Source organism: Syngnathus scovelli, chromosome 4 (assembly GCF_024217435.2).
Source record: "Syngnathus scovelli strain Florida chromosome 4, RoL_Ssco_1.2, whole genome shotgun sequence".
Classification (NCBI taxonomy): Eukaryota; Metazoa; Chordata; class Actinopteri; order Syngnathiformes; family Syngnathidae; genus Syngnathus; species Syngnathus scovelli.
This window is the reverse complement of record NC_090850.1, coordinates 6,160,862-6,173,372: the sequence shown is the minus strand read 5'-3', so window position 1 is coordinate 6,173,372 and position 12,511 is coordinate 6,160,862. Positions and strand designations below refer to the sequence as shown.

The 12,511-nt window shown below is 43.7% G+C and overlaps 1 protein-coding gene across 3 annotated transcripts in view; it reads right to left on the bottom strand.

The window, feature by feature from the left end:
* Positions 1 to 12,511, bottom strand: part of LOC125967789 (zinc finger protein basonuclin-1) — a 39,911-nt gene that overhangs the window by 12,766 nt on the left and 14,634 nt on the right. For all 3 annotated transcript variants that reach the window (XM_049719156.1, XM_049719154.2, XM_049719155.2), the window contains exon 3: positions 8,502 to 8,737. In XM_049719156.1, coding sequence (XP_049575113.1) covers positions 8,502 to 8,737 — 236 coding nt within the window. The remainder of the gene's footprint in view (positions 1 to 8,501; positions 8,738 to 12,511) is intronic.

Sequence of the window (12,511 nt, the reverse complement as noted above, 5' to 3'; positions counted from 1 at the left end):
TTCATTAACTTTTATTCCAAACCGGCACAACTTTACAAACACGTGTTTAGCAGAACTCCATAATGCACGTGTTTAGCAGAACTCCAAAATGTCACAAAATGTTCATTCTCCGCTAGACAATATCCAGCGGGACATCTGTTTTACCATCGACATCAAACATTAGTTCATTGACTATTTATGCTCAGCTGGACAGCGCAACGACTGAACGATAACACACAAATGATAACACTGTCTTCACAAAAGTTGCCGGGTTCACACACGCAGCATCAGCGATCTGCGTGAATTTCAAAACCATACAAACACTTCCGGGTTAGAGCAACGCTGGCGTCTGGATTGTTGACTGCCGCTTCGATCCCGAACCGTGACCGCTATTTGTTTGTCCCTTATCTGTTTTGTGTTTCCCGTTTTAAGTGTGCCCGTTTTCTCTTTGTTTTTCCTTCTAATTTTTGCCTTTTCACCTGCCCACTGTGTATCTCTGGAAGCTCCGCTTGCACTTCACTGTTCCCGCTCCCTCTGATTACGAGCTATGCGAGCCAGCTAGTCAACCCACCACTGGACCCTTCTACCTCCTGGCTCTAATCCTGTAGCTGCTCGCTCTTGGTTCGGCAAACAGCCTCAATCGAACTTTCTGGCCGCTCGGCCGGCGTCCTCGGGGGGAGCACCCGCTTGCTGCGAGCTCGCCGGTCGTGTTTCGGCTGTGTGCCGCCATGACGCACTAGGGCTTGCCGTTTGCACGGGTACAGTCGGGATTGACCAACATCACCAGCCACTCTACCAACATCACAACTTGGTCCACTGCTGCTTCCATGCATTTCACTGCCCATCAACTTCTAGCTAACCAGCTGCTAGCCACTTCTAGCATTTTATCTGGATTATTCCCAGCTGCTGTCACGTCTCATCTCCTCCATGAACTATCACTTCTATTACTCCGGGCTTCCATTCCACCAACTTCTCGCACAATTGTCTACACTGCTGCTGATCTTTGTCATCTCAACAATAATCAACGTCTCCCTGCCGTCGCCGCTACATCCACCGTGGCTCTGGACTATATTTTAACAGACATTTCCCTTATGGCTCACCCATCCCTTCTTTCTGGACTACCTCGCGCTCCCCCATCACCCCCACCTCCCGTACTGTACAATCTCCGCTCCCCCACTCCCGCTCCTTCATCCATTTCCCTCGCGCTGCTGAACTGTCGCTCCCTCTCCAACAAATCACCAGTTATTTTTTAACTACTTTTGGACAATAACTTGGATCTGCTCCTCCTCTGTGAAACATGGCAACAGCCCCTGGACTTTTTTTCTCTAAACCAAGCCACTCCGTCCAACTACAGCTATATTGCTAAACCCCGCCTCTCTGGGCGAGGAGGTGGTATTGCTGTCCTCCACAAGCAGTCCCTACACATCACTGAATTGCACCTGAACCTCCCATCTATTTCATCCTTTGAATATCTCGCTTTTTCCCTCCCCAACTCCACTACTGCTGTTCTTATCTACCGCCCTCCAAAGTCACATCCGTCTTTTCTTTCTGAACTCTCTGAACTCCTCACCATTGTATCCTCAGTCTCCTATCGCCTCCTGCTCATCGGTGACTTCAATATCCACATCGACCAGCCAACTACTCCACTGACGTCTGACTTCATCTCCCTTCTGGACTGCTTTCATCTCACCCAGCACACCCTGGATGTAGTATGCTCCTCCTTTCCACTCACATCCAACCCCCGTTCTCTCACCTTTCCACTGTCTGATCATCTCTGCATCTTCTTCTCCGCCCCTCTACCCTCGCCTCATAATTCCACAAAGCGCACCATCTCCTACCGCAACATCAAGACTGTAAACCCGAACACGCTTTGCCAGCTCTTATCCTCTGCCCTTCCCTCCGACCCCACTTCTTTCTCCCCTGATGACCTTGCCACCATGATCAACAACATCCTTTTCGACTCCCTTGACTCCCTAGCCCCCTGGAAAACTTCCTCTGTTACATTCACTAACTCTGCCCCTTGGTACACCCCGCAACTCCGCTCCATGAAACAAACTGGCCGTCAACTCGAACGCCTCTACAAAAGAACCCGCCTCACCGTTCATGCTGAAACATTTAAACAACACATCTCCTCCTATCGTGATGCTCTTCTTGCTGCCAAATCTGCTTACTTCTCATCTCTCATTAATGACACCAACCGGAACCCCTGCATACTGTTCTCCACCGTCAACAAATTGCTCCAGCCACCGGCCACCAAGCCACCCTCCTCACCCGCCCTCTGTAACTCCTTCCTTGTCAGCTTTAACAGCAAAATTGCCCAAATCAACAGTTCTCTGACCGTCACCATCAACAACTCCTCCTCCCCCACCTCCCCTCCTTTCCTGCCCCCCCTTCCCGATCTCCCGCCCTTCCCCTTTCTCACTGCCTTCTCCCTTGTCGACTCCTCCACCATCCTAGACATCATCACCGCATCCAAGACAACCACCTGCTCTCTCGACCCCCTTCCAACAACCTTAACTAAGGCCTGCCTCCCTGTCCTCCTCCCTTACCTCACCACCCTTTTTAATCAGTCTCTATCCCTCGGCCACTTTCCCACTTGCAGCCATCACCCCCGTCCTCAAAAAGCCCATTTTGGACCCACTCAACCTCTCCAACTACCGTCCCATCTCCAACCTTTCATTTTTTTCCAAAATCCTTGAACGCATTGTCTCCACCCAACTCCACACCCATCTCCAAATCCAACAACCTCTATGAACCCTTCCAGTCCGGATTCCGCCCACTTCACAGCACTGAAACAGCTCTTGTTAAAGTCACCAACGATCTCCTCATTTCCAATGACTCTTGCGCCCTCAACATCCTACTACTACTTGACCTTAGCGCAGCCTTTGACACTGTGAACCATTCCATCCTCCTCCAAAGGCTGCGCCAACTAGGTGTTGAGGGCACTGCTCTCGACTGGCTCACCTCCTATCTCACCAACAGAAACCATTTCATTTCTCTCTCCGGTCACACATCCATCCTCTCCCCAGTTACACAAGGGGTCCCCCAAGGCTCAGTTCTTGGCCCCCTCCTATTCATCTGTTACCTCTTTCCTCTTGGTAATGTCATCCGCAAACTTAATCTGGACTTCCACTGCTATGCGGATGACACCCAGATCCATATACGCACCACACCAACCCATAACCCTTCCCTCACTCACTTTGAAACCTGCATCTCTACAATAAAAACATGGCTGTCCCACAACTTTCTCAAACTCAACAGTGATAAAACAGAGCTCCTCCTCATAGGCACTAAATCCTCCCTTAATAAAACTGGATCCATCACACTCACCATCTACTCCACAAACATCACTCCCTCCCCCCTGGCACGCAACCTTGGCGTTATTTTTGACCCCACACTGTCCTTTAACCCTCACATTAGCTCAGTTGTCAAGACCTCCTACTTCCACCTCCGACGCATTGTCAAAATCCGGCACTGCCTCTCTCTCCCTGCCGCTGAATCCCTCATCCACGCCTTCATCTCATCCCGGCTTGACTACTGCAACTCCCTTTTCACTGGAATCACTGCTCACTCACTCCATAGACTGCAACTACCGTATTTGCCGGTGTATAAGTCGACCCCCTAAAATTCGACGGAAATTTACGATTTTATGATATATCCTTTGTATAAGTCGAGCTCAATTGTTGCATTATATTAAACTTCAAAATTCAATCAGAAATATGCGAAATTTATTGACGAAATGTGTTCAAATTCCGGGAGGCCGGGCGCATGCGCAGTGGCCGGAAATAGCTCCAGCCGAGCGGATCGGCTGTTTATAAGCACCGCAGAGGAGATCGCGGAGCCTCATTCGACTTCCAGCGGCCGGCGAGCTCGCGCACGCCGCCCGGCACCACCGGGAGGCCGGAAATAGCTCCAAGCCGAGCGGATCGGCACTTTATAAGCACCGCGGATGAAATCGCGGAGCCTCATTCGACTTCCAGCGGGCCGCGCACTCGCGCACGCCGCCCGGTTCAAATTTTCTAAGTGCCAACGGCTCTTGCGCCATAAAGAGTCCGCCTTGGCTGGTTCCCCATGTCGGCCAGAACAAGTGAAAATTCGGCCTCTTCCCCTGGAAGTCCGGCCAAGTTTGGCGAATATTTTCTAAGTGCCAACGACTCAACCGCCGTAAAGTGTCCGCCTCGGCTGGTTCCCCATGTCGGCCACCACAAGTGAAAATTCGGCCTCTTCCCCTGGAAGTCGGGCCAAGTTTGGCAAATATTTTCAAAGTGTCCGCCTCGGCTGGTTCCCCGTGTCGGCCACCACAAGTGAAAATTCGGCCTCTTCCTCTGGAAGTCCGGCCAAGTTTGGCGAATATTTTCTAAGTGCCAACGACTCAACCGCCGTAAATTGTCCGCCTCGGCTGGTTCCTCCGGTCGGCCAGAACAAGTGAAAATTCGGCCTCTTCCCCTGGAAGTCTGGCCAAGTTTGGCGAATATTTTCTAAGTGCCAACAACATTCATTTAGACATGGCGATTGAATGTTTACGTACCGGTAGTTATTGTCGTTGCTTGACGCGCGATGACTCGCACATTCGCTCAATACCCAGTACTTCCCCCTAGCAGTCATCGTCGCTGCCTGGCTTTCGATGTCTGTTATTGAGGTGAGAATATTTGAAATTGTTGCTGAGGATGCGTGTTAATGCTCGCTGTTTGATGAGCCTGACGGACGCACACCCACGCACAATGAGATGCATGAGAAACGGCCTTGGTTACCATCACATTTGAAGCGATGAATACGAAGTTAAATTTTATGACTCGCTGTATAAGTCGAGGTCGATTTCTTTCGGTCGATTTTGGATCGAAAAAGGTCGACTAATACACCGGCAAATACGGTAGTCCAAAACTCTGCTGCCCGTCTCCTTACCCACACCCGGTCCCGTGAACATATCACTCCTGTTCTCCGCTCTCTTCACTGGCTCCCCATTGAGGAGCGCATCATCTTCAAGATACTCCTCCTCACCTTCAAAGCCCTCCACAACCTGGCTCCCACTTACCTATCCGACCTCCTTGTCCCCTACCGTCCCAACTGCCCCCTCCGATCCTCCAACACCTCACGTCTGACAGTCCCAAAATCTAAACTCAAATCCTTTGGGGACAGAGCCTTCTCCTGCACTTCACCCCGACTCTGGAACTCTCTCCCTCAGTCTGTCTGTGACTCACCCACACTCCCCATATTTAAGTCTCGTCTAAAAACTTACCTCTTCTCTCAAACCTATGACCTACCCTACCCATAACTGGTTTCCTCGTCTTAATTTTATCCCATTGTCTCTTCCCCGTCCCCCTACCCCTCCCCTCCTGTTTGTCTTTGCCTTCTTTCCTATAAGCGTCTTTGGGTTTTTGAAAAGCGCTATACAAATTTTATGAATTATTATTATTATATTTCTGTGTGTGCGTATGTGTGTGTGTGCACGTGCACGTACTAACAGTGATGGGGAAACTGAAACACTTTTTTTTTTTTACTTGAAGATGCAGAACTATTGTGACTGTTATAGTCTGCTCCGCCCCACCCTCACTCTGCTGATCAGCCACACCTCATCAGTCTAACAGCCTTCAGCTGCTCACTATTCACAGTCAAGCCAGTATATACATATATACAGCCTTGCTCCACTCACTCTTTGCCAGACTGTTTACGTTCCCATGCCTGATGTAGATTACAAAAGTCAGATTAGCTAAAAAAACGATAAGTACATATACGATTAGTTTAACTTCAAAGTCTTCAGATTTAGCCACATGAATATGGATTTTTAACATTCGTTCTGAATAATCATTAAACACTAGTAAAACACAGTGTTCAGTGGCTTGCATGAGAGATTCTTAAACATTGTTGGACAAGGAGGGGGAAATGTTTCTATACAAAAACATGGGCGGCAAAGAACAGTAGCTCTGATCATGTTGGGAGAGAACAAAACCTTATTAGGCATCAACATTGAATTCATAATGAGATGAAAAGAAAGCTTGAACTGTCCAGGGACTAACAAATAAGGCATTTGGAATCACCAATGTTGGCTCGAATGACGTTTGCAGGAATGGACGCTGTCCAAGAGACTACCAGTATAGCAGAGTCAGAAAAAGGACAAGACCAACAGCCTCCACCTTCATAGAATTGTAGAGAGAGTAGGCTATATATTGTAAGGATTGCCTGAATTGGTATCCACTTTTTTAAACTTATTTCTGAATGCAGACTGTAATAATACAGTAGAATGGAATTTAACTGAATCTTGTGTAAGTTTGATTTGTGTCAGGGTGAATTTTCCTTAAAGGTATTACAGACGATCCTTCCAACAGCTCAGTAACAATTTGTCTATGTTTTAATACTGCACACGTGCAGGTCCCTCCTCCCCACCCTTCCAATAGAGTGTGTGGTTTATATATATATATATATATATATATATATGTATATGTGTGTGTGTGTGTGTGTGTGTATATACGTATATATACGTGTATATATACGTGTATATATACGTGTATATATACGTGTATATATATATATATATATATATATATATATATATATATATATATATATATATATATATATATCAAAGTCAAAGTCAAAGTCTCCTTTATTGTCAATTCCTCCGCATGTCAAGACACACAAAGAGATCGAAATTACGTTTCTCACTATCCCAGGGTGACAAGACAGAGTTCACAACGCACATACAAGTAAACAACACAGGAAAAATAACACAAGAAGTCAACATCAATGAACAATAAGCGTGATAGCACGCTAGCCGCTCCCGATGCACAGCAGAGTCCGGTAAGATGACAGTCCGGTTCGTGGATCCTATCAGACGAACGCAACCCAATGTATGTATAGGTGTTCGTTAGTAGAGGTAGTGTGTCTATATGCATGTGTTTGTGTTTGAGTGTGTTTGTATGTATGTATGTATGTATGTATGTATGTATGTATGTATGTATGTATGTATGTATGTATATATATATATATTATACCAGGGACTAACAAATAAGGCATTTGCACGCGTTGAGATGGAGCGAAAGGCGGAAGCTGTTGCCATGCGGCAGACAATACAAGGTTGTTTTCAATAAGTTCCTTTTCTTTTATTACGTTCTCACGCGCGTGTTGTGCGAGGTGTGTTCAATGACCACTCACACAGTCGGACAACTCATCAATAGCACCAAAAAGTCCTAACGAGTACGTAAGCACATTGAAGGAAGTACGTGGAAGCATAAAATCATTTATTTGCCTGCCGTTTTCTGTCTTCTCAGATATATTTTTAGCAAGTGTAGAAAAGTCAGGAGGTCAAGAATGAAGAGACGCTTATATTTTATAAGGTTTGAAAAAGCAAAAAAAAAAAGCTGTTGTTTTCTTTTTGTGTGTGTTTTACACACAGCAATAGGACAAAAAGTGTGACTTTTGGGATAGTCCGGCACGCATTATTTGCTTTTACACTGATTTCAATGGGAAACCTTGCTTCCACTTACAAACGCGTCTACTCACAACGCCGAATGCAGAACCAATTAAGGTTCGTAGATAGAGGTACCACTCAATATATGTATATTACCTTATTGAAGATTTATTAAATTTTCAGGTTTGTCTTTTTTTCCCCCTCATAACTGACCATGAAAAACTGGACAAATGACGGAATTATAATGTTCATTTTCATTCCTAAATTCTACAATTTGTGTGTTGAGAATTTAAGAGTGCTCTATAAATTCACGGCAAAAACTGGAGTGTTAAAATCTACTATTGATCACGTAGCTCGCGGAGGCAGCAGCTTTAGCAGGGAATCCCAAAATGTCCCATCCACAGTCACCTTCCAACTCTGCCGGAAAGACCCCATGGCATTCGCAGGCCAGACATAGTCGAGCCAGCGTGTCCTGGGTCCTTTCTGGAGTCTACTGCTGGTGGGACATGCTCGGAACACCTCACCAGGAAGGCGTCCAGGAGGTACACTAATCAGATGCTTGAGCCACCTCATCTGGCTCCTCTCAATGCAGAGGAGCAGCAGCTAGACTAAGTCCCTCCTGAATGACCAAACTTCTCAACCCATCTCTAAGGAAGGGCCTGGACTACCTTCCAAGGAAATCCATTTTGTTTGCTTGGATCTGGGATCTTTCTGCCATGACCCAGAGCTTGTGATCATCGGTAAGGGTAGGAACAAAAGAGTGACCGCTAAATCGAGAGATTTTCCTTTTGACTCAGCTCCTTCTTCACCACAACAGACCAGTACAAGATACATGACAGCTGCACCAATCCGCCTGTCATCCAATGCTCCATCCTGCCCTAATTCGACTGAATACTACAAAATATGAAAATACTTGATACAATTAACAAATGGCATGAATGAACAAAAAAGAGAAGCAATGAAGAGATGATTGTATGTCTGCATGCAAGTGTGTGTGTTTGTAGAACCGTCACTTTACAGACCACACAATCCATTATTAGTCTTACTGAGCAAAAGGGGAAAAAAGTTAAGTTTAAAAATAAAAGCATGTAAGTAAGTGTAAGTCACTGGTGTTTACCTGAAGTACATATCCTCGTATGTAGTCCTGTAGTGTCCAGTCAAGTGCATTGAGGATCGTGATAACCTCTTCTTGTTTGAGAACAGAGAGAAGGCGGTCCAAAAGGATCTTAAGGCGTATGGGAATAGCTTGGGTCCCATACAGCATCAAGCTGCAGATGTCAAACACCACGTTGGTATGCACAATCTCCACCTGGCCATGCTGATACATGTCCTGCACCTTCAATTTACTAAGAGCTAGAACATAAAAATGGGTGGGGTTGGTGAATGTGGAGTCACATTCCCCAAAAGTTAAATTTGTAGTACAGTACCACAAAGTGAAAACAAAACACTTGTTACATTTGTTTTTCATTTTTAACCAACGGGATTGTGAATTATCATAAATAAATGCATAAATGTTTACTAAAATATTGTTAAATGTGTATTTGTACATTCAAAATATGTTTTACAGCCCAGGAAGTTTATACAACTCTTATCTGTCGACTGTCAGTAATGTGTGCAGTGTTGTACCTGAACGCGTTCAATGAATGAAAGTTCATTAACTTCATATTTTGGGCCAAGTGAAGGTAGCGCATTTTTGCTTCGTGGACGGTTTTGTTTTTGTGAACGCGCTCATTCGAGGGTATTGAAGGGCAGTTAATTTTCTTAAAGGGTGCCATGTTTTCTCTTCTTATGTAGACTTAGATTTAGACCTGCTAAAAGTAGTAATTAGCCTTAATTAGGCAGGGGAAAACGATTTGTCAGCACCGACCACAAACAGTCGCATGGTGCGTGCGTCATCAAAATGTGACGTGTGCTTAGAGGAGCCAAGAAAGCGTGATGACACTTCAGTCGATGTAAACTCACTCGCGCGATAAGCATCCCCACTTGCACTTTCTTGTCAAAAGGCAACGGATGAGGTATCGTGAGCATTTAGGATTCTATGAGAGCATTTAGGATTTTTATGATAGGTTGTAGTGCTCTCAATGGCGGTGAACCACTAATTACTCTTAGTGTTTTTTGTTGTTTTAGTAACTTATTTGGGCTTTGCACCTTTACTTTTGCACTTTTATGTCCCACATTCTAAAAGTTTTCTGGTTCTTTGAGGCAACAAGTTAGAAAATAATAAATTCACAAAACATGAAATGTTAGTTGTACCAAATATAATGTTATTTTAAATGTTTTGCACATCCTTTGTTTCCTGCCTCAGTCTGACATCTACGGCAGATTGATTGTATTTGCACATTTGGGCCACAGTTATATTTTTGTATTTGTTTTCTCTAGTATTTGAGACTGGAGGGTGATAGCAGAACCTGGTACGAGTGTGAATGGAATGAGTTAAAACAATGAGAAAATGCCAATATGCCATAGGGCAGCCATGTCCGAAGTCCGTCCCGCGGGCCAAATCCGGCCCCCGGTCATATTTCATACGGCCCACAGTTTCGGTCTTACAATGTATTATTCATGGCCCGCCTGCACTGTCAAACTGAATAAAAAAAATAAAATAAAAAAAAACATGAAACTTGAAACTGTAATTCCTACTATTACCAAAAGGTGGCAGCACCAGCCCTCTCCACTCATTTCTGCCATGGCGACTGCAAAGAAAACGAGGAAAGTTGACATTGAGGGCCGTCGCTTTCAAGAGAAATGGGAATTACAATACTTCTTCACTGAAAATCAAGGCAATTGTGTTTGTCTAATTCGTAAAGAGACTGTTGCCTTGTTTAAGGATTTCAACCTAAAGAGACACCATCAGACTAAACATGCTAACACATACGACAAGCTAACAGGAAGTGACCGCGCTGATAAAGTGAAGCAGCTCCAAGCTGAACTGGCATCACAACAGCAATTCATCACGTGGGGCTGTGAGTCAAAAGTAAATCAAAAGTAAAAATTACTTAATATTAAATATTACGAAGTGGCCATGTTAATACTGTTGAAGTTATGAACCTGTAGACGTGACACAAACTATTACTTTCTGAAAAATATTGTAAATGACAAGAGCAAAATTCACTTGTTTTAAGTTTTAATAATAACAGACAACTTTGCATTACTTATAACTTCTGTTTAAAATGTTCATGAGGCAAAAATAATTTTAAACTCTTGTATCTGACTTTTCAGATATGAATGAAAGGCAGAATTTGTGTTTTGAAAGTTGTTCACATCTGCCTGAGTGCCTTATATTTGGTTATTTCGTCATTTAAAAAATAAAGACAATTGGGACAATGTAATTTGTTTCATAACAGTATTTATTTGCATGAAATTTATGTAGTTAAAAAATGTCTGAAAAAAGTATTGGCCCCCGGGCCCCTTCACTTTATCAAAACTGGCCCTCCTTGCAAATAGTTTGGACACCCCTGCCATAGAGTAAAAGCTCACAGCAACTTTTTTATTTGGGGGAAGAAAACAACTATGAACTTTTCAATTTTGAAACGGTGAACTTGAAAAAATTTAGTTATGAACTATGAATTGAACAAGCTCATTTTAAAATTTGTGAACTGAACTTTAAACTTGTTCATGTAGAAACTGAACTATTATTTAACACATTTTACTCTACATAATTTGGTACAAATTTCCTGTTCAAGGAGAGGGCAAAATATTTTTAGAATGTGCAAATTCAAACAATGTAAGTGGAACCTTAAGTAAAGAATGTCCTTTGCCATGTAATTTATGGCAAAATTGAACGTGAAGGCTGAGCTTTGAATGATATGGAATAATGTGGATTGCTATTAAATGGCCTGGAATGAGCTGAATATGTTTGAGTTGGAATTGTTTCAATTGTTTAATATATTTGGAGTCTGGGGATGAATCTGTAGAAATTCTGATTTAGTGATAAGTTGAGAGTTTTAAATGGTTACAAATTGAATCAGTCAAAAATGTTGAAACTAGATTAAAAAAAAAGAAAAATCTATTTCAAATTGGAGGTAAATAATTAAAATAGAGGGACAGAAAAGAAATCATATCATATATTTTTGAAAATTAATTTCAAACTATTGCTCCACACAGCTTTAAAGGGCCCTTGCAACATTGGGGAGCTGACACTTTGAGATACATTGGTACATTGGGACCAACCATAGTTTCAAGACAAACTGATAAAACCGCTAGGGGTACCTCTTTATTATGCAACATCCATAAAAGGCCAAAAATCAGGCCAATTTGAAAAAGAAAAATCAAAATGGTAGACTGCTTGTTACGTTTAGCAAATTGCTCCAAAAGTCATTATTGTTGGTCTTTGGCTGTTTACACACGCCACCAAATTTTAGTAGATATACATGTAACGTAGAACTGGGGCTGCAAATTTTAGGGGACATGGCCTGAGCCATTTTTTCTTTTTAATCGCATGATAAACTAATAACATATTGATGAGTTTGCCTGCCCTGATGTGTGCAAAGTTTAATGAGTTTTTGTGCATGTTTACATAGACCATCAAATTTAATGTTTCAGAGAAATCTGAGTCCTGAACCCTAACCCAATATAAGGTAGATCTTGTTGACCTGCGAGGAGAAAAACAGTAAAGAATAAAACATTTGTTTCATGTAACCAGTGACACTACCATGACAATGATATGTAAGTTATATGTCCTTCAGGCGTAAACTGTCATTTAATGTGCAAAATTTGACAAGATAGGATCCTGTGGGTCATGTTAGCAAATTTTAAAGTCAAAGCTGTCACGTTTCTGCTCCACATTGATCCTGGAGGCTAACTTTCCACAACGCACACTGGAAGCGGCCACGCCCTCGCGCTAATCAGCGCTCATCGCTGTCACCTGTTCCTTATTACCCGCTCATCAGTATATTTAAATACCGGTCTCCCGTCATTCCTGGTCAGTTTGTCTGCGTTTCTATCCGTTCCTGCTCGCTAGATTTCTTACAACTGATCTCCGTTACTGAACCCTGTCTGGCTCTACCATGATCGATCCAGACCCTGCCTGACACGACCACGATTGCCTGTACTCGACTGTGAGTTTGCTGTGCCTTGCTTGACCCGACGACGCTTGTTCCTCTCTCCTGATATCCCCCGTCTGCCTGCCCA